Source organism: Furipterus horrens, unplaced genomic scaffold (assembly GCF_987537825.1).
Source record: "Furipterus horrens unplaced genomic scaffold, mFurHor1.1.pri manual_scaffold_11, whole genome shotgun sequence".
Taxonomy (NCBI): Eukaryota; Metazoa; Chordata; class Mammalia; order Chiroptera; family Furipteridae; genus Furipterus; species Furipterus horrens.
In genome coordinates this window covers 75,236,774-75,257,030 of record NW_028327181.1, presented here as the reverse complement: position 1 = coordinate 75,257,030, position 20,257 = coordinate 75,236,774, and the positions used below count along the sequence as shown (strand labels likewise).

Genomic DNA, 20,257 nt, shown 5'->3' with positions numbered 1-20,257 from the left:
ACTGCCTTGGGTGGATAGTATTTAGGGAGGAATTAGAGGGGGGGGGCTGCATTCCACACCTGGGCTGACAAAGCACAGAGCCAACAGCCCACAGGTGAGAGGCAGAGACTCGGAGAATTTGGCAAAAGTTGAAATCAGAGGGAGAAGGGAGCACCCAGGACCCTTGGGGTGGGCGGCTCAAGCTTAAAACCTCAGTATGGTTTCAATATGAGAGGGGAAACGGAAGCCTGGAAGGTTCTGGGTGACCGACCCTTGGGTTGCATGTAAAGTGAGCAGGGGAGATTAGACACAAGAAGGGCCAGTTCCTGTCAGTGAACTTCCCTCAAGCCCCTCCTGACACTGGTGCGGGCTGAGGTTCCACAGCCCCCCTCGGCCAACAGACACAGACATGTGGCCAAAGGCCTGTATCGCTGGAGGAGGCCGTGGAAATTCAGCTCACTGATATCCAAATGCTGGAAGGAAAGACCACCTTCCCAACCCTCTTTCCAGGCCTGTCCTTAGGGGGAAGGACTCAGATCCCCAAAGAAACAAGGGGTTAAATGCAAGTTGCAGGAGAGAGTCAGCCCTGAGGAGCTGGGAACAGTGACCTTGACCTTGGGGGCAGCTGAGACAAAGGCCAGGGGTCTTCAGCTCCCCTAGGGCCAGTGGCGGAGAAGGACATTTACCTGCAATATCTCATTTTTCGCTCACAAACTGGAATTCCCAGCCCTCTGCTGTCTTTGCTGCTTCCCTGTGGGCCAGTGTGTACATTAAGCAGGGCCTCACCTCTCACGGAGCTGGAGCAGCAGAGCGCAGCCCATCGGTGGGAAAACCGTGAGAGGCGGTGCTTTCCTCGCTGTGGCACAGATGAGGCTCCGAGGGGTTCCCTCACATAGTCCAGGTGCACAGCTGGGAAGCATGGCGGAGGTGATGGGGCCTGCGGAGGAGAGGCAGCGCCCTGGGTGAGCTGGCAGGAGGGTGTGGAGCATGCTTTGCCCCAGTTGTTAAGGAGACTTCGGGTCATTGTGGGGGTGAGGGGCCGCCAAGGGTGGACACAGATGCCAAGAGAGAGAAGTCCCTCTTCATCAAGGCCCATCTCCAAATGTCACCTCCTCCAGCAAGCCATCCCAGATGCCTTCATCAGAGAGGCTGTACCCCTCTTCATCCCCACCTCCCCAACCTCTCAGATCACAGACCATGCCAGCCCCCACCTTGAGTTTTGCCTGTTTCCCCTCTTAATACTGACTGACATATGAGCTACAGAGGTGGGGGCGCCTCTGGGTTTCCCTCAAAGTGCCCGACGTGGGCTTGGCACAGGGTAGGTTCTCACCAGCACCTTGTGAGTCAACCAGGGTGGGGTCAGCTCCTCCTGGAAGACTTCCTGAGGGAGGGGGGAGCCTCTGAGTTCAAGAAAGGTGGAAGGATTTTCCAGATTTTGGGGGAAAAGAAAGGAGGAAAGGGGACTTAGCCCAGGCCAGTGTGGCTCAGTTGGTTGAGCATCGCTGTCCAGTAAACTGAAAGGCCTCAGGTTCGATTCCCTGTCAGGGCACATGCCTAGGTTGCAGGTTCAGTCACTGGCTGGTCGGGGCACCTGCAAGAGGCAAATGATTGATGTTTCCCTCTCTCTCTCCTTTCCTTCTCCTCTCTTTCAAATCAATAAGCAGGTCCGCGGGTGAGAATAAAAATATAAAAACATTTTTTTTTAAATTGAGAAAAAAATAAAAGCGGAGGTGGAGTGCTGGGAAGTGCTCCGCTCTCCTACAATAGTCCTGTTTCCCACCACACACCCTGTTTCTAGGGTGGGCCTCCCCTTGCTACCTTGGCTGTGAACCCCCAACAGATATGGAAGGACCAGCCTACTCCCCTGACCTGTTCCAGCCAGGGAAGCCCGGGTCTGGGAGAGGAGAGGCCATGACTTTACTGGAAGCTGGAGTCTCTCAGGCCCATAGCTCCTCCTCACACTGGCTGTGAGCAGAAAGGAATCTCTGCAGGAGACAGGTGGGGCAGCTTCCCCCACAGTCCTCGGGGGCATTTGTGGGGTAAGTGTGGCCTTGGAGGAGAGGGGAGCAGATGTTTACCTGGTTGGGAGAGGCTTGGCTGAAGTTTGAGCTGAGCTACTTCAACCATACCAAGAGGGGGAGAAATGCGGTTTGTTCCTCTGTCGCTGCCCCAAAGCTCTCAGGGCACAGGTGGGGCCTGGAAGGGACAGTGAAGGCTGATGGTCTGGGCTCTCAATACCCTAGGAGGACCACAACCCCTTCTCCTGGCCTAGACCCCTCCTCCCACCAAACCTTTTCTAGGTGGGCAGCACCTGGATTCCTTCCTGTCCCAGCCTGTCTGTGCAGAGATGGAAGATAAGGAGAGAGAGGACAGAGAGACAGAGGGAGACAGGACAAGGGGGCAGGAGTGGGGTGATGGACCAGAGGAGCGGGCAAGGGAGGAAGTTCTAGAAGGGCCGTGGGAGTGGGGCAGGCTCCTGGTCCAGAGGGAGGGAGCAACACAGAATGGCCGCTGTCCGTTGCCCAGACGGCATCTTAACTCTGTGTACCCGCGGGTAGTTCTGGGTGTGTAGACTCAGGGCTGCTGTGTGTGTAACGTGACGGTGTGCTCTGGGAGGTGGCTGCTTGTCAGGCGAGGGAGTGACAGGCCCAGGGCAGAACCCCCACCCCTGTCAAGCTCCTTGATTATTTCTTCCTGTCGGCTCTGCCTCCAAGGGCTGCTTCCCGCCCAGGATGTAAGGCAGGCCACAGCATGTCTGACCCAGCCTAGACCTGGGGCAGTCCAGCTCTTGGGGGGCTGGATAATCTGAACCAGGGGAGGAAGGACCAGCGACTGCTCCCACCCCCATCCTAGGAGCCGGGGAGGGCTCCTCCCTGCCTCCAGTTTCCCAACCTCTCCTCCCCAGCAGGCTTGAGCCTCTGGGATGCAGCCAGATTCCTGCCAGGCGGGTGGGCTGTGGGAGGGATCGGCAGGCAGTGGCTACTGTTCTGCATCGCCCATCCCCCACGCAGGGTGAGCCAGGCTCCCGCCTCCTCCCGCCTCCCCTCCCCGTGTCCAGGGCCTGCTTGCCTGAGTGAGACAAGAGTAATGGACGCAGCCAGGGCCTGACCCGCGGGCCTTGGCTCTAGGCCCAGCGCTAGGAACACAGTCCGTAAATATTTGGGGAGTGAACGGTGCCCACCCCTCCGCACACAGCCGACTCTTTCCTGCAGCCACAGAAGGCTTGCAGGGGGTGGAGTGGGGAAGGAGGTCATGACGTCCATCCCTTTGCTTCCGAGCTGGGATCAGGCCGAACACCATTTCTTCCTTACCAGGGCAGCACCGCCGCAGCGGTCCCCCGCCTCTACTGTCAGCTGTAGCCCGGGGACCCTACGCCTGTCTTTTGGGTATAGAACCCTCCCTGAGGGAAGTTCTTTCTGCAATGTAGCTCCTGTCCTTCCGGGACGCCTTATGCGGTATTGGGATGGAAACAAACCCTGTCCAGCTTTTGGAAAGTTAATGGTAGCCCTCATCCTGCTCTTCTGTGCCCTTCCCTGGAGCGCTGTCCATGGCTGTCCCCCCACCCCCACCCCCGGTCTGAAAGGGCTCAGCTCTGGGTGGATGTCCTCAAAGTCCTTGGGTTCACTTCCCTGCCCCATCAGGACCCTGGAGGGATACACACTACCCTGAACCTTTCCTGATGTTTCCACTCTCCTGTAGCCTCAGATTGAGACAACAAGGGAGTCTTTAAGGAGGTCCGGACAGCCCCCACACTGGGAAGCTGGGAAGCTGGGAATCTGAGGGAACCGCCAGTCACCTGCTGCAAGGGGGTGGACGAAGTAGCCTCCTGCTTCCTGCTTCTAGGGCCTTGGGAGAGGCCGTGGAGCGGGGAAGCTAGGGTTGGGGCTGGGAAGAAAGCAGTCCTGCCTACTTTTCTAACCCCGCTCCCTGGTCGGCAACCGGATATCCAATCTCATTTCATGAGAGTCCCCATGGCTTGCTGTGTAATATCAGGGTAAGTGATTGCAATCCTCTGGGGCTCAGTTTCCTCATCTGTAAAGTGGGAATAATAATGGTGCCTACTTCACAGGATTGTTTTAAGGATCGGCTGAGACAACACATGCACGGCACTTAGCATGGGATCAAGTAGAGAGCAAGTACTCAATAAATGTTAAACCCTTATGACAAAGACTTTTAAGACTTCAAGGTCGAGTTTTCCTGATTCTCTCAGCCCTGAACTCATGTGTTTCTCATGGGCTGGGGGAAGGAAGGATGTGTGGGAAATAATGTACTTTGGGCCCTGATCAGGCCAACCTGCTCCCATCCCTCTGTTACCCTCCCCACTGGGTTCTCATGGGCCCCCATGTCTGGGGCCATCCCCCCTTCCTCCAGCATGGCCAGGCTGCTGCCCATCCCACTTACAGGAAGAGGGACATAAACACAGCGTGCACAGCTCAGATGGACAAAAGCCCCCAACATCCTCTCCGGAAACACCAGGGTGGTCAGGACTCCTGTCTGGGTCAGGGAGAGAGGCTGGGAGTTCCTGGGTCTTAGGTCACTGAGCCCAGGCGTGAGGAGGAGGGGAAGCACCCTTCTAGGAGCCATGGAGAGAGGGGCAGGGTAGTAACCCCAAAGTCTATGTGCAGACCCCTGCCATTCCTTCCTGCATACTAAGTGGGTATGAAGTGATGACACTGCGGTTTTGATTTGCGTTTCCCTGGTGACTAATGATGTTGATCATCTTTTTAAGTGCTTTTTGGCCATTTATATATCTTCTTTAGAGAAATATCTATTCCAATGCTTTTTAACCACCTTGCTGGAATCAGGCCACTCCCCACTGCAGCCTGTCTTCCCTCTGAGCGCAGCTCTAGCCAGACCCTTCCTCTGCTTAAACCTTCAATGGCTCCCCATGGCTCACAGCCAAACTTGCCAAATTATGCTCCGTGGACAAGGTTTTGTGAGAGGTTCCTCTGGAGATGGTTCCATGGTCATACGATGGGCAAAGTTTTGGGAAATACTGCCTATTCTAATCCACTGAAGGAGTTTGTCAATGCATGTTGGTCCAGAGAAGTCCCTCCCAAAAAATCCCCTCTATATCCCAGCATTTCCCAAGTGAATTTGATGATAAATTCACACCCCTTCCCTTGTATTTTCTTTTTCACAGCTTCGCGGAGATATAATTCACATATCAACAGTTCACTCATTTACAGTGTACAATCCAATGGTCTTGAGTATATTTGGAGCTATGCAACCATCAGTACAATCAGTTTTAGAACATTTTCAGCATCTCCCCCAAACTTCATACGCTTTAGCTACCACTTCCAACCTGTGCCCCCTCATTTCTCTCTTTCAACCCTAGGCAACTACTAGTCTATTTTCTGTTTGTATTGGCCTGTCCTGGACATTTCATAGAAATGGAATCATACTATATGCAGCCTTTTGGGAATGGCTTCTTTCACTCAGCAAAAGGTTTTCACAGTTTGTCCATATTGTAATGTGTACCAGTGCTTCATTCCTTTTTTTTATAGCCAAACAATAGTCCATTGTGTGAACCAACTACATTTTGTTCATCCATTCATCGGTTGGTGGACATTTGGGTTGATTTTACTTTTGGGCTATTATGAGTAATGCTGCTATAAATATGCATGTACAAGTTTCTGTGTGGACATATGTTTTCGTTCTTTTGGGTATATACCTGGGAGTGGAATTGCTGGGTCAAACGGTACCTCTGTGTTTAGGTAGTTGAGGAAATTCCAGACTATTTTTTGAAGCAATTGTGTCATTTTATGTTCCCACTAACAGTGAATGAGGGCTTCAGGTTCTCCCTGTTGTCACCAACATGTATCTGACTTTTTGGTTCTAGCCACTCTTGTGAGTGTGAAGGGGTATCTCACTGTGGTTTGGATTTGCATGTCCCTAATGGTTACTGACATGGAGCATTTTTTATGTGCTTATTGGCCATTTGTATGTCTTCTTTAGAGAAATGTCTATTCAGGTCCTTTGCCCATTTTAAAACAGGGTTGTCTTTTTATTATTGAGTTATAAGTGTTCTTTATGTATTTAGATACAAATCCCTTATCAGAGGTATGATCTATAAGTATTCCATTTCTTTCTATGGGTTACCTTTGAACTTTTTTGAAAATGTCCTTTGAAGCACAAAAGTTTTTAAGCACAAACGTTTTGAATTTTGATGAAGTTCAGTGTCTTAATTCATGCAGGTTGCTGTAAAAATTATAGCTTATAAACAACAGAAATTTAAATCTCACAGATCTGGAGGCAGGAAGTGCAAATTCAGGGTGCTGGAATGGTTAGGTGAGAGACTTCTTTTGGGCCTCAGACTTCTTGTTTTATCCTAATGTGATGAAGGGGCTAAGGCGTTCTATGGAGCCTCTTTTTTAAAAATAAAATGTATTGGGGATGACATGGGTTTGCAAAACCATACTGGTTTCAACTGTACAATCAATAAAACATTATCTGCACACTGCATTGTGCACCCATCACTCCAAGCAAAGTCTCTTTCTGTCCCCATTTTCTCCCCTTTGCCTACCTCCACCTGCTCCTCACTCCCCTTTCCCTCTGGCTATCACCACACTGTTGTCTGAGTCTATATATATATGCATATTTATTTATTTTTTTTTGCTTAATCCCTTCACCTTTCATCCAGTCCCCCAACCTCCCTCTTCTGTGACAGCTGTCAGTTTGTCCCACATATTCATGCCTCTGTTTCTATTTTGTTCATCAGTTTATTTTATTCATTAGATTCCACAGCACTAACCTCCATCCTGAGGGCCTTGCCCTCATGATCGAATAACCTGCCAAAGGCCCCATCTCTTAAAATCGTTACCTCAGGGATAAGGACTTCTACATGTGAATCTGGAGGGGACACAAACATTAAAGCCATAACATTCAGTTTATCTATTTTTTCTTTTGTTGTGTATGCTTTTGGTGTTATATCTAAGAATCCATTGCCAAATCCAAGACCACAAAGATTAAGCCCTATCCCTGGTTGGGTAGCTCAGTTAGTTAAATCATCAACCCGACATGCCAAGGTTGAAAGTTTGATCCCCAGTTAGGGCACATACAAGAATCAACCAATCAATGCATAAATAAGTGGAACAACAAATCAATGTTTCTCTTTCACTCCCTTCCTCTCTCTTTCTCAAATCAATAGCTAAAAATAATTTAAACAAGATTTAGCCCTATGTTTTCTTCTAAGAATTTTATAGTTTTAGCTCTTATATTTAAATTCATTTTGAGTTATTTTTTTTAATATCATCTGAGGTAGAGAGCCAAGTTTATTCTTCTGCATGTGGATAGTCAGTCCTCCCCCCACCTCCGCTTGTATGTTTGCAGACCATCCAGTAGCATCTCATGGAACACCAATTGCGAAATACCAACCAACGAGATCAGGCCCAAGCTTTTAGCATGGCTAAGGCCTCTCAGGATCTGCCCCCAACTTGCCTTTTCCAAATTTATCTGGACTGACCTCTTGCTGTGCCTTAGACTTGCCCTGTTCCAACGCTCCCTACCCCACCCCACCCCCACCACTATCTCTGCCTAATGAAATCCACTATCCTCTAAGGAATAATAACAGCTTTCTATGTGCCAAACATTTTCATAAATGTATTTGTATTGTCTCATTCAATTCTTATACTAACCCATGTGGCATATACTCCTATTACCCCCATTTTACAGATGAGGGAGTTGAAGTTCAACATGGTTAAGTAATTTGCCCAAGGTTACATAGTTAGCTAGTAATGGAAAGAGCCTTTGAACTGAGGCCACCTCATGCCAGAGTCCCTGCTCTTAACAAATCACTGCCCTCCTGTCAACCTTTGCTTTTCACCACCACTCTGCTCACCGCTTCGTTGGTACCAGAAGATATTTACTGAGCTCTATCATGTATTTCACTGAAATAACAAGTTAGCAAGTGAGTAAAAGAATTAATAGAACTGCATTGTTGGAGCTGGAAGGGACCCAAGCAGTAGTACATTCCATGATAACACCTCTGTCTGGTGGATGGGGAGGCTCTGTGGCTTCTCCAGGGTCGCACTGTGGTGCAGAGACCAGTCAGGACCAGGTCTCTCCTGCCTGGTAGTTTTGACACCATGCCAGCTGCATCGCCATTCAGTTCACATTTGTTAAGTACCTTCTCTGAGCCAGGCCCCAATGTGAGCTCCTTCTGAGGCAGGCAGAGCCAGAACCCTGGAACCCTGCCCTGGCTCTCCTCAGGGACAGCAGGCTTAGGCCTGGCAGGGTCCTCTCAGCCTTTAAGACCCTCCTAGTTCCTCCCCCATGCAGAGCCATCCTCTGGGTTCCAGGGACGTCTCTGTTCCCTTAGAAGGAGCCCTGGGAATGGGAGGCAACCAGCAGCCAGCCAGGGGCACAGGGCGGGCCCGGAGGAAGGGCTCTGGGTAGGGTTCATTTCCTGGCACCCTTGTTTGCCGCGTGCCCCTGGCTTCTGGTGGCTGTTTCCGCCCCGCCCACAGCCTCCCTGGCTGAGTGGGCAGCTGGCCGAGGACTGGAATTCCCCACCATCCTAAGTTTTAGCTGTTGCTCAGCTGGGACCTCTCCCTGGAGTCCAGCAGACCTGGATGAGAATCCTGCTCCCCCCAGCAGCTGTGTGACCTGGGGAATGTCACTTTGCTGGTCTGGGCCTTTGCTTCTTCTTTGGAAAAACGGATAATAGACTGACCTCACAGCTTGTCATGAAGTAAAAAGGACATAATTTACATAAAAGGCTTGGCACAATGAGACTCCCAATATAAACTTATCCCTTTTCTCAGCCTAGCTCTCCCCCATTTTCCTCCTTCAGGAAGTCTTTCAGGATGCCCACTTTCCTGTTTCCCCATTCCTGTGTTGGGTCCCCTTGTGAGCCCTAGGGGAAGCTTGTGATGGGGGTGATATGATGGGATTCCCCAGGTGTTGATACTTCCCCTAGCTTTGGGTGTTCATTTCCTTGACATAGATATGTCCATGTCCCACGGAGAATAGGGCCAAGGGAGCCTCATCAGTTTTTCAATGGACCAGATTCAAGTTGGTGCATAACGCTGACCTCCACTCCAAGTAGAGCACTTTAGTGGGAGCTATTGGCAGAGTGGAGAGAGGGGGTCTGAGCCTGCTTTTCCTGGAGAACAGGGCTGTGTAGGCTGTTTCTATAGCAACTGCTACTCCTACCCTCATTCTGATAAAAAATAACGTTTATTGAGCTATTGCTATGTGGCAGATGCTGTGCAACTTCTCATTTACTCTCCACAATGACTCTGATTAGGGTACCATGAAAAAAATTTAATCCTTATCCAAGGATATGTTCATTGATTCTAGAGAGACAGGAATGGGGAGAGAGAAAGAGAGAATGAAACATTGACATGAGAGAGAAATGTTCATCGGTTTCCTCGCATATGTGCCCTGATTGGGGATTGAACCCACCACCTAGGTAGGTGCCCTGACCAGGAATCACACCCATGATCTTTTTGGTGTACAGGACGATGCTCCAACCAAGTGTGCCACCCGGCCAGGGCGAGGGTACAATTTTTAACTCGATTTTACAGATAGAGAAACTGAGGCCCCCAGAGCTTAAGCAACTTTGCAAGAACTAATAAGTGACATCTGGCCAAATGTGACGAATGCTCTGTCAGAGGCAGACACAGGGTTATGCTGGAGCAAAAAGCATCTTTTGAGACCCAGGGACCTGGGAAGGTGCTGGTCAGTGGGCTTTGAAGGAAGGGGAGCTGTCAATGGACAGGAGGAAGCTGCAGCATTGCTTACAGGCAAAGGCCTCTCGAAAGGGGCCTGCAAACACTTGGGGGATGATGGCCCACCCAGTGGCTGTGGGGGGAGGGAGGGGGTGTGGAGGGCAAGGGCTGAAGGTATGCAGACAGTCACTGAGGACCTCAAGCCCTGCACTAAAGAGTTGGCTGAGGCATCCAAGGTTGGGTTTTGTGTGGAGTCAGATCAAGGGAAGCAGGAAGGCCTCCCGGGGCCAGGTGAGGATTGTCTAAGGGGAGAGAGGAAAGGGCACAGTGTGGAGCCTGATGCCTGATGCTTCCTTGTATAATCTCAGTTAACCTTCCAACAGTTCTCAGAGTTGGGCACCATCATCACTGCCTTACAAATAAAAAAACTGAGGCTCAGATCTGACCAGATGTGAGTTAGAGGCGTGGAGGTGGGAGGACCCCACTGTCTGGAGTGGGGTCAAGGCCCAAGCCTTGTTTGAACACTGGCATCGAAGGTGGGTGTACAGGGCTGTGGGGTCCTCTCAGTGCCTCTGTGGCTGCAGAGAGGAGGACAGGCATGGTGTGGATGAAGTGGGGCCCCTGGGGTTATACCCGGATCACCAGAAAAGCTAGGGCAACAATGGTGCTGGAAGGAAGGAGGGAAGGAAAGAAAGAAGGAGGGAAGGAAAGAAGGAAGGAAGGAAGGAAGGGGGAGGGAAGGAGAGAGGGAGAAAGGGCAGAGCTGAGGGGCTGGACCTAGGTTCAGGTGGTGAGCGGCCCATGGGAGTTGGGGTGGGCCTGTGGGAGTTGGGGTGGGGAGTTGGGTGAGCCTGCTGTGTGCCCAGCCTGATCTGGAGCCAGGCTGGTGTGTCCTACTTGACATCAAAGCCAAGGCTGGCGCTCCTGCTGGCGAGTTTGGTGTGTACCACCTTAGGGTCCCTCTTGGGCTCTGGCCTCCTTATCTGTCTCCATCCTTGTCCTGGGGCCTCAGGCAGTTACCAGCCAGACATGCACCTCCACCTTGGAAGCTCTAGAGGTCCCAAGACTCACTGGCTGTCCTTGATGCTGACCTGTCCCCTGAATCCCACAGCCACCAGCTCCTGCCCCCACCCCTCACCCACATATCTCTCAAGTCCATCTATATCTCTACAACAAGGCAGACCTGCCCTCCTTCTCATTTCTGTCCTGGGATCAGTCCCCATGTGGGTCACCTTGACTCCAACCAGAGAAAATTTTTGAACCCACAAGCTTATTCTTGGGTGTGAACCCATCAGTCCCCTCAGTTCCAGAGCCAGCAAGCTGAAGCCCTAACCTGGCCCTCCTGCTTCCCTGGGCAGTTCCCTCCAGCCGCAACTGCTGCCCTGCTGCCCTTGCCTCTCACTGCCCCCTTGTGCCCTCCATGTATCTGGCTGTCCCCTCTCTCCCCGGAGTTCCCTTCTCAGCAGGGAAGGTGGCTGCACCCTCACTCTGCCTCACTGCCATGCCTGTCCTGGGCTGCCCAGAGCAGGTCTGCCACTGAAGGATGGCCTGACAACCTCCAAAACCCATCTGACTCCTTCCCTTAGAAGAACTCCTGACGTATAGGACAAGGTGGGGGAAGGGGACCTCCAGAGGGAAAAAGTAAAGACCCTGGGGGTTTGCTTTGCAGAAAAGTGAAATATCCTTTGTTACGGCATCAGTCACGCTAACAGCTGGAGACGGCGGGGTAGAGGCCTGTTTGGAACCCCAGCCAACCCCACCCACCTCCACTAACTCATTCTCTGTCCAGCCCTTCCTTCAACACCCTTTTCTTCTCTGCCCTCAGCTTCTCATCTGTCTGAGTCATTTATACCCCAAGGCCATGGTTTCTGTGGGTGATGCTGCAATAGTCCCCCCCGCCCCTGCCAGGTAGGGCTGCCTGCATTTTAATAGGAACATTCTGGAGAGGAAGCCTTAAACTTTGGAGGGCTGGCCAACCATGAGGAAAGGAAGGCGTAACTTCTGCTGTCCCCCCAAGATCAAATTCCAGAAGGGCTCCCTGTTTGCCCACCAGAGGGTGGATGGGGGGTACCTCCTCATCTGCCCTGTCATCTACTCCTCAGCTCACAAGCAGGTTTCAAATAGATGGAACTGGCTTTACTCCCCTCCTGCTGCTGGTCACTCAGAGTTGATGTCTGCAGCCAAGGGCTAGGGGTGCCAGGATGAGGGGTGAGGGCAGAGAGGAAGCTACAACCTGTGTTACTCAGGGCCCTGGCCCGTCCGTCCTTCCATCCTGAGCGGGCAGGGGGAGGGGAGGAAGTGAGTCAGTGGGCACAGCGATTCATGCCTCAGAATTCTGACTTTCCTTTTCAAGCCACTGAGCCAAGACATTTGTCCCGACAGGATCCCACGGTGGGGGAGGGGAGGGGAGCAAGAAGCTATTTACAGGACAGAGCTGGCCTCCCACTCACCTCTACTGGGTTCCCTTTTTTAGGACCATAAAGAGTATGTGGCCAGCTGAATTCGGCACACCATGGTTGAAGACCTACTGTGAGTGAGGGGATGTCATGGGTGCTAGAAATAGAGGTGTAATCAAAATGAGCATAACTACGGGGTCCCAGTTCTCTTTTTCAGCAAACCTGTGAGTCTAGTACCTTTATGTCCAATTTACGGTGAGGAAAATGAGGCTAAGAGAGGTGAAGGGACTTGTTCAAGGTCGCAGCCCTGCCAGTGTATAATCACATCAAAAGCCCAGGCTACAAGTCAGTGCAAGGCCTGGAATATTCAAGAGGCACTACATGCAAGGGGTGGGGGAGGGGTAGTGTGGGTGATATAGGGGCCAGGAGTGAGGGAAGAATATGAGAACTCATGAAAGTTTTTGAAGAACAAGTGGATATTTTCCAAGTAGACAAGGGGGTAAAGGGCACTTCAGGCAGAGGGACCAGCATGTGCAAAAATCACGTGACATGACTGGCCCCTGTGTGTTCATGGAATCCTGCTGGAGACAAGGTGCTGTGACAGGCTGTTTGTTACAGGAGAGTAGCCTGTGGGGACAAGGAGGAGATGCTGAGCCCGTTCTAGACACTCAGAATCTGAGGAGCCTGTGGGTGGCCAGCCAAGTGGCTGGTGAGAGCTGAACATCAAGGCTGGAACCTGGCCCTGGTAGGGTAGGTCAGTTGGTTAGAGCATCATCCGGATATGCCAAGGTTGTGGGTTTGATCCCTGGTCAGAACACATACAAGAATCAACCAATGAATGCATGGATAATTGGAACAACTCAGCTATTGGCTGGCAGGGAAGTTTGCTGATGTTTGGGGCCTGCACGCCAGGTCCCTATGGGGTCACTGCCTATTTGTTCTCAGAACACCTCTTCTCTCTCCCTCTCCCACCCCCAGCATTCCCTACCATAAGTGTGCTTGAAGTCCAAGTCAAATCTCTGACCTGGGGCCTTCTCATGTACACTCTCTCCCTCTTCTGCCCTTACCCCATGCCCAGATTATTACAAGCAGCCCCTTCCTGCTGGCTCAGTCTTTCTTAGAAAAGCCAACTCCATGCTGTAGCCAAAATGTTCTTTCTAACACTGTCCACGGCCCCACAAGTACCAGTCTTAAAATACAGTGTGATATGGGTCTAGCCCTGTTTAAATTTGCGAGCATTAAGAATGTGAGGCCAGGATGACATCCCAGCCTCTGGAACATGCTCTAGTTCTTCTCTGACATCCCTGGGGGTTCCCAGCTCTGTGCTGGTACACAGTAGGTTGTCAAAGAGTGTTTGAAACTGACAGATTCTGAGCCAGCGAAGTTGCCAGGACTAGGCATCTACCCCACCCACCCCAGGCCTGTATCTGGGTCACTGGAGAAAGGAAATCTGATAGATCCATTCAAGCTTTACAGCTCCTCCCTCTCTCCTCAGTTATTTGCATTTTCAATTCAAGTCAGAGATAGAGACCCGAGTCTTAGTTCAATAGAAGTTATTTGGTCCACTTAGTTCAGCAAATACTTAAGGGCCTTGGGACACAAAGGGTACCTGTAGAGAAATAATGAAAACATTTCTCTAGCCCTTTCCTTTCACAGGTGGAAAAATGGAGGTCTAGAGGAGGAGAGTGACGTGCCCAAGGCAAGAGGGCAGAAGGTGGCCTGCATTCAACCCCAGTGGCACCACCATCCCACTCCATCACTGCCTGTCCACTAACTGCCTGTGGACATCACAGCCACACCCTGACCTTCCTTTGAGAAGTGAGTGAGCAGGCAGTGTGGCCTGGGTTCTGGGAGAGCAAGACTGTATGGGGGACGCAGCAGAGGAAGGCCGGTGTGTATGCAGCAAACCCCGAATGAACAAAGGTGTCTTGATCAAATTTTGACATTGTTGTTGCAACTGGGAAAACTTCACCCCAAACAAGGCCCCAACTTTCCTGTTTTCTTCTTTCCCATGGCTCCCTCTTGCTAGTCCTTTCCTTCTTCCTGGTCCAGATCCTCCTCCTCCAGGAAGCCTCCCTGGTCCTACAGGAGAATCCACAGTTGCATGTTGTCATGGTCACCTGCAGAGGTAGGTGGACCCCATCCAAGAGTTGGTTCAATGTAAAGACTGATGACACCACATACATACTAAGAATATATGACAATTTTTATTTACATAATTGAGGTCTCTGTGGGAGCAGGGCTGGCCTCTCAAGCAGGTCTGAAATGGCTTGAGAGAGCCAAGAAAGGAGATTGGCCCAGGATTTTTATTGTGGTTAGGGAATGAGGTTGGGTGAGCATTTGTGAGGGAAAGACCTGCATGGTTCATACCTCCCATGGACGCCAAAGGAGGAAACACAGCACCAGGCTTTCTCATCAGCTTTTCCAGGAGTGGGGGCACAAGGGGAAAAGAGAGAGGTGATGGCTTGAAAGCTGTCAGCAGTCAAACATCAAAAACTGGACTCACAGTCCTCATTACACATTTTATTCATATGCCTTCATTTCTGTGTGTGTGTGTGTGTGTGTGTGTGTGTGTGTGTGTGTGTCTACATTTCTAGGTGAGTCCCTTCTCCATGAGGCAGATTTGACAGGATGAAGTCAACTGAAGGAGGAGATGAGGTTGTGGATGATGTCACTGAAACCAGAGCATTTTGGGTGTTCGGCATGAACTCTCCAGCCCAGAGGCCCTTCCAGTTGCCAGGTCTCCCTCCACCATCTCATCTCCCCCAGATCTGTCCGACACTCCCCCACATTCCTTAGCCTTGGCCCTCCCTCTACCAGGCGCCCGAGCTCCCGCTCCCACATTCCCTCTGGACACTCCCCTGGAGTGGAAAAACCATCCCTCATCCCTTTCCTGCTCCCAGCCCTGGGATCGGACATGCTGGCCATTCCTGTTGGGTATGGCCAAAGAGATAACGCTTGGCATGGAGCCCTTCTGGGTCATCACAGGACTCTCAAAGCTATTTCAGGCAGGACCCCTGCTATACTGAGTGTCCACCCTGGCCCCTGAGCTGCTGGCCCTGGCTGACTCCCCTTTTCCTGGGACAAGGTGGAGGATCCAGCAGCCAGCCAGAAGGAGAGCAAGATAATTGTTCAACTTCCAGCCGAGTCAGCTTCCTGTTCCTTGACCCTTTATATCTCCTAACTCCTGGAGGCTCCGCCACAGGTGGGCCATGGAGAAAGTCCGGGTGGCTCTGAGAGCCACAGTTTGGGAATAAAAGCTCTTCTAAGGGCAGACAAGGACCTCAAAACCACAGAGAACATTGTTACCGCAGCTGCTTTTGTTTAGGCATATCTGGCTCTCTGATCAACATCTGCCTGGAGTTTGCCTCTTAAAGACACAGCTGTGGTAAGTGGCTTCCAGTCCTAATTGCCTCCCACGAGCCTCATGATCTTGGACATCCAGGTTCCCTTGTAAATCACATGAGGATGATAATCCTGACTTCACAGGGAGGCCGGGAGGATGAAATGAGAGCCTGTGTGTGAAATGAGTCATCAGCTGTAAAGTTTGGCTCTATCCCTTCCCAAGCCCTGAATCTAATTCTGTACTCCTAATTCTTGATTCTTTTCTTTAAAGAGGGCTCTAAATTGTACAAGCCCCGAGTATTATATAAAAATGTTAATTATTAGCTTAAGTGGTCAAGAAAAGCTTTGGGGTCAAATAACACAGGATTAAAATCTGAGCTGTGTGGCCTTCACCAAGTTGCTTAACCTCCCTGAACCTCAGTTTTCTCATCCTAAAACAGAGATAACACCTAGTCAGTTGTTGTGAGGATTTAATTTAATAATACTTGTAAAGCAGTTAGCATAGTTCTGGCTACATAATGAATACCACATGGTAGTTTTTCTTTTTTTAATTTTTAAAATATTTTTTAAAAGATTTTATTTATTTATTTTCAGAGAGAGGGGAAGGGGGGAGAAAGAGAGGGAGAGGAACACAGATATGCGAGAGAAACATCAATCAGTTGCCTCTCCAACACCCCCAACTGGAAACCTGTCCCACAACCCAGGCATTTCTCCTGACAGGGAATTGAACCAGCGACCCTTCAGTTTGCAGGCCAGCGCTCAATTCACTGAGCCACACCAGCCAGGGCGGTAGTTTTCTTATTATTATAAACTCTCAGAGGTAGGAGTACTAAACCGAATTTGAAGGGAGTGAGGGCTGAGGGCTGAATTCCTGGACCAAAATAAGAAAGTTCCTTTAGCTTACTTAAAAGAATGCTCTCTGGAAATGAGTCTTTGTGCTACAATAAGGGAAATCTGAGTTAGACCGAATAGTGACCACTTGAAGTTCCCTTTCAGTTGATTCTTCTACGAACAACCTTTAGGCTCCGCCCACCTAATTGCAACTGGCACCACCCACGGCACACCTGTCTGGGCTGGCATCTCCGCCTAGTCTCAAACCCTCAGTCTGAGCCTGGGTGGGAGAAGGGGAGCTTTGGGATTCTGCTGGGATAGTCCCTGGAGGCAGAGGTGGTTGAGAAATGGCTGCAGTCTGGGTCCAGCTCCCTGGGCATGAAGGGTACTCTTAGGAGAAGGGATTCATTTCCACACCCTTAGGCTTACAAGGGATACCAGAAGGCGCAGTCCCTTGGGAGAGACGTCGTCTTGTTGCTAATACTAAGAATGGTTAGTTATTTACTATTGCTATCAGTCTGTCTTTGCTGAAGGACCATTCCCAGCTGGAATCAGGGTGGTTGGGGGCGGGTGGGCAAGAGAAAAAAATCTCGACGAGGACAGAGAAAGGGCTGCGTGCCAAGAGGAACGCCCAGAAACCACCAGCCGCCTCTTAGGGGCTCATAGCAACGCACAGGCGAGTCAGACATTGCAGGCAGCGGTGCGCGGAGCTCAATTCGCGGGGCTCTCCAGCCGGGCAGGCAGAAGTGGCCACGCCTGGAACGGCCTTTGCAGCAGCGGTAGCTGCAGCAGCAAACCATCTGGACAAATCCCACCCCGGGCCTTGCCCGTCCAATCCATCTTGCTCAAAAAGGCGACGCTTCTCGGCAAAAGCAAGGGGCGGGGACGGGAAATCCTAGCCTTTGGGGGCTCTCGACAGGTGTTTGGGAGAGAAGGCGGAGCCGTTTTGGGGAGGATGAGGAGGGCGGGGCGGTGCTGCCCCTTTAAGAGGCGGTGGCGGAGCCGGGACCTTTTCTCTTTCCCCGGAAGGAGAGCGGAGCCGCGGCTGGCGCGCAAGGTGGGGAGGTGCGGCGCTGGGCGTGGGAAGGCGGGGCGCAAGCGGAGGCACCCCGCCCTCCCACTCTCCTTGCGGTCTGCCGGTCTGCCTGCCCAGATCCGCCACCCAGCCAGAATCGAAGGAGACAGTGCGGCCGAGGGGGCGCGGCGCGGACGAGCTGTGGGGCAGGGTGTCCGGGGCGGGGGCGCGGTGACCCGACGCAGGGCTGGCGGGAGAATAGATCCGCGGATCCCGGAGAGGAATCCAAGGTCTGAGAGCGCAGACCTTGAGCGGACGTGAAACCGACTAGGGCTAGGGGCCAGAAACTGATTGGCGTTACGGGGCTTAACGACGCGGCGGGCCAGGGTGTTTTCCAGTGGTGCAGAGAGCAGGTGAACAGGTCCTCACTCCCAGCCCCACGCGCTCTCTCTCCGGTCCGCTCCCGCTCGCAGCTATGGGCCCCAGACCCCGCCGCACCATCCACGTCCTGCGCTCGATGCTCTGCGCGCTCGCCTTGATGGTGGCCACAGGCGGTCGCGTCGCCTCCGCCTTCAACCTGGACACCCGATTCTTGGTGGTGAAGGAAGCTGGGAACCCGGGCAGTCTCTTCGGCTACTCGGTCGCCCTCCATCGGCAGACGGAGCGGCAGCCGCGCCACCTGTGAGTGAGGCTGGAGGGGGTGGGGTGAGAGTGTATGTGTGCTGAGTGCGGATCCGGAGCTGAGTTGCGGGCCGCCGGCTACTGTGAGCTGGGATTAAGGGGGCGGGGACCTGGGCAGTCCTCCTGTTGCGGAGGTTTGGCGGGAAGTGGACGGATTAGGCACGGGAGGGAGGCGGGCAGTAATCATTGGCAAGTGCTGACCCAGCCAGAACCTGTCTAGACGCAGCGCCTCTGGAGAGCAGCATTGAGGTCCCGCTTTCCTGAGCCCCCTTCCATTCTCTGAATTGAGTACCTCTTCTCTCCAGGGATGGGAGCTGGGGAAAACTGCAAGATAAACACATAGTGGATCCCCCTTCCCCGTTTCCTGGGAAGAACCTATGGGCACATGCATTTAAGCCCCCTCCCTTTACACCTCGCATTTAGTGCATTTAGTCTGCGACCCCCATCAGCCACACCCTTTGCAGAGCCAGACTGGAGGGGTTCTCAGCCTCTTGGTGGTTGGAGGGTGAGGTGATGAGCCTGGGTGTTTGGAGCTGTCCCGGGGCTCCCTCTGACCCTTTGAGAGTGGGGGAATAGAAAAGAGAGGAGGGGTTGTCCCAAATCCTGCTTGGTCTCCTGCCCCTCCAACCCAGCAGTGACACCCTCCCACCAGATATCTTTCCTGCATTCCATAGATTCATGTTGAAGCTTCAACCCTGAGTGTGTTTGTTTGGTTTGAAGAGGGAAGTGGTGTTTTTCTCTTCTGTTCTCCTTCTCCGACAGCTGCAAAAAGGAGGAGAAGAGCTAGGCACAGGGGAGAGAGGGGAAGGTGACTGCATCCAGCCTCCTGTGGACCCTTCCCCCCACTGCCATCACACACACTTAAGCCAACAGGGTCATGTGCAGGTTTCAGATGCTTCTGTGCCATAGACTCATGAGGTCAGCAGTTTGGGAAAAGGACAGCTGGGGGAGGTGAGGCTGCCCCTCAAGGGAAGGTGGTTAGGAGAGGTCAGGCAGGCCCCGTCACTTTGAGCTCTGTGACCTGCCAGATATCTGCCTCTAACTGGTGTCTGACCACCGATGAGCGAGAGGATGTGGTCAGAAAAATGGTGTGATGGAGCCCCTTACAACTCTGGCTGGAGCCTGCAGAAACTTGAGTAAGGTTGGAATGCCCAAAGTTCAAACCTGGCTCCTGTCCTGCTGGCCGAGCCCTGCCCAGTCGACCTACCTGAACTTGGCCTCAATTCCATCTAGCTTCTGCAGAGACTAGGGCCACCACACCCTTCTCAGCCTGACCCCAGGAGCGTCGGTCTGACCTGGGCCAATCTTCCACCTTCTGGAGGCTCTAAGTGACCGTCAACACGAATTTCTATGTTGGTGTTCTTTCTGCCCCATTCCAGAAAAAGATTTTCCATGCTAATGCAATAGAGTGTAAAGAGAAGATCAGAAAAGCAATAGGAAAGGGGGTTGTTGGTTTTACTATGTGACCTTGAACAAGATATTTTTCTTCTCTGGGTCAGTTTTCCCCAAAGAGGGGTTGGACCTGGATTTATATGCTCCTTCCTGCCTCTATTGACCTGTCAGAGGCAACTTGGCATTGTGGAGAGAGAAGCTTCAGAGTTCCATTGCCAACTTCCTGTCTTGGATCTGTCACTAATACCTGAGCTTTAATTTTCTCACATGCCAGGGGAAGGGAAACAACATACCTTCATGGGGTGATAGTGGGGCTTCAATGAGAGAATGTGTGTAAGATGCTCTGCATATGCTGAGGTACAGCTGAGGGCTCTTGTACCAAAGCCAGGACCTGAGGTACACTCACTACCCTTGGGCTTCACCCAGGACGGCCGAGCAGGGAAGTTCTACTCTTCTTCCTGGGCAGCTGGAGATGGCATTAGGCCTGACAAGAGCCCAGAGGTTCTAAAACTGACAAACCTCAGAGAGGTAGGTAGTCCTAGATAGACTTCTGGGTTGCTCTCAGTCTTTCCCAGGGGTGGTTCTAGATCTTGGCTCATCTCATCTCACTGAATTCTGCTCCTTGGCCCTTTGGGAGAGCCAACCGGCCCAGCTGGGCTTGGCTGCAGCCAGCTGTGTAGCCAGATGTGAACAGCTGCCTGAGTACACAGCTCAGAGGAACCAGCAACTCAATTCGCAGTCTTATATTCTGTTAGCCTCAAAGGCCCTTTGGAAAGGGGCGAGGGTTCATTGTCCTGAACAAACTCTTGGCCTGGGGTTCAGAGGAGATTTTCTGGAGGTGCAGGGAAGGACCCCTGAAAGTATATGTAAAATCCTGTGTCTTTGTGCATTGTTCCGGGGGTGGGAGCGGGGGCGAGCATAGCTTTCCTCATATTTGCAAAGGA

At 51.9% G+C, this 20,257-nt stretch overlaps 1 protein-coding gene across 3 annotated transcripts in view; it reads left to right on the top strand.

Moving 5' to 3' along the window:
* Positions 1–16,679: 16,679 nt before the first annotated feature.
* Positions 16,680–20,257, top strand: part of ITGA3 (integrin subunit alpha 3) — a 28,889-nt gene continuing 25,311 nt past the window's right edge. Inside the window, exons 1-2 of one of the 3 annotated variants that reach the window (XM_090257393.1) lie at positions 16,680–16,717; positions 17,714–17,921. In XM_090257393.1, coding sequence (XP_090113519.1) covers positions 17,716–17,921 — 206 coding nt within the window. In that variant the 5' untranslated portion in view covers positions 16,680–16,717; positions 17,714–17,715. Of the gene's footprint in view, positions 16,718–17,240; positions 17,283–17,311; positions 17,922–20,257 lie in introns of those variants that run through there. The other 2 variants (XM_090257392.1, XM_090257394.1) reach the window with 2 other exon arrangements.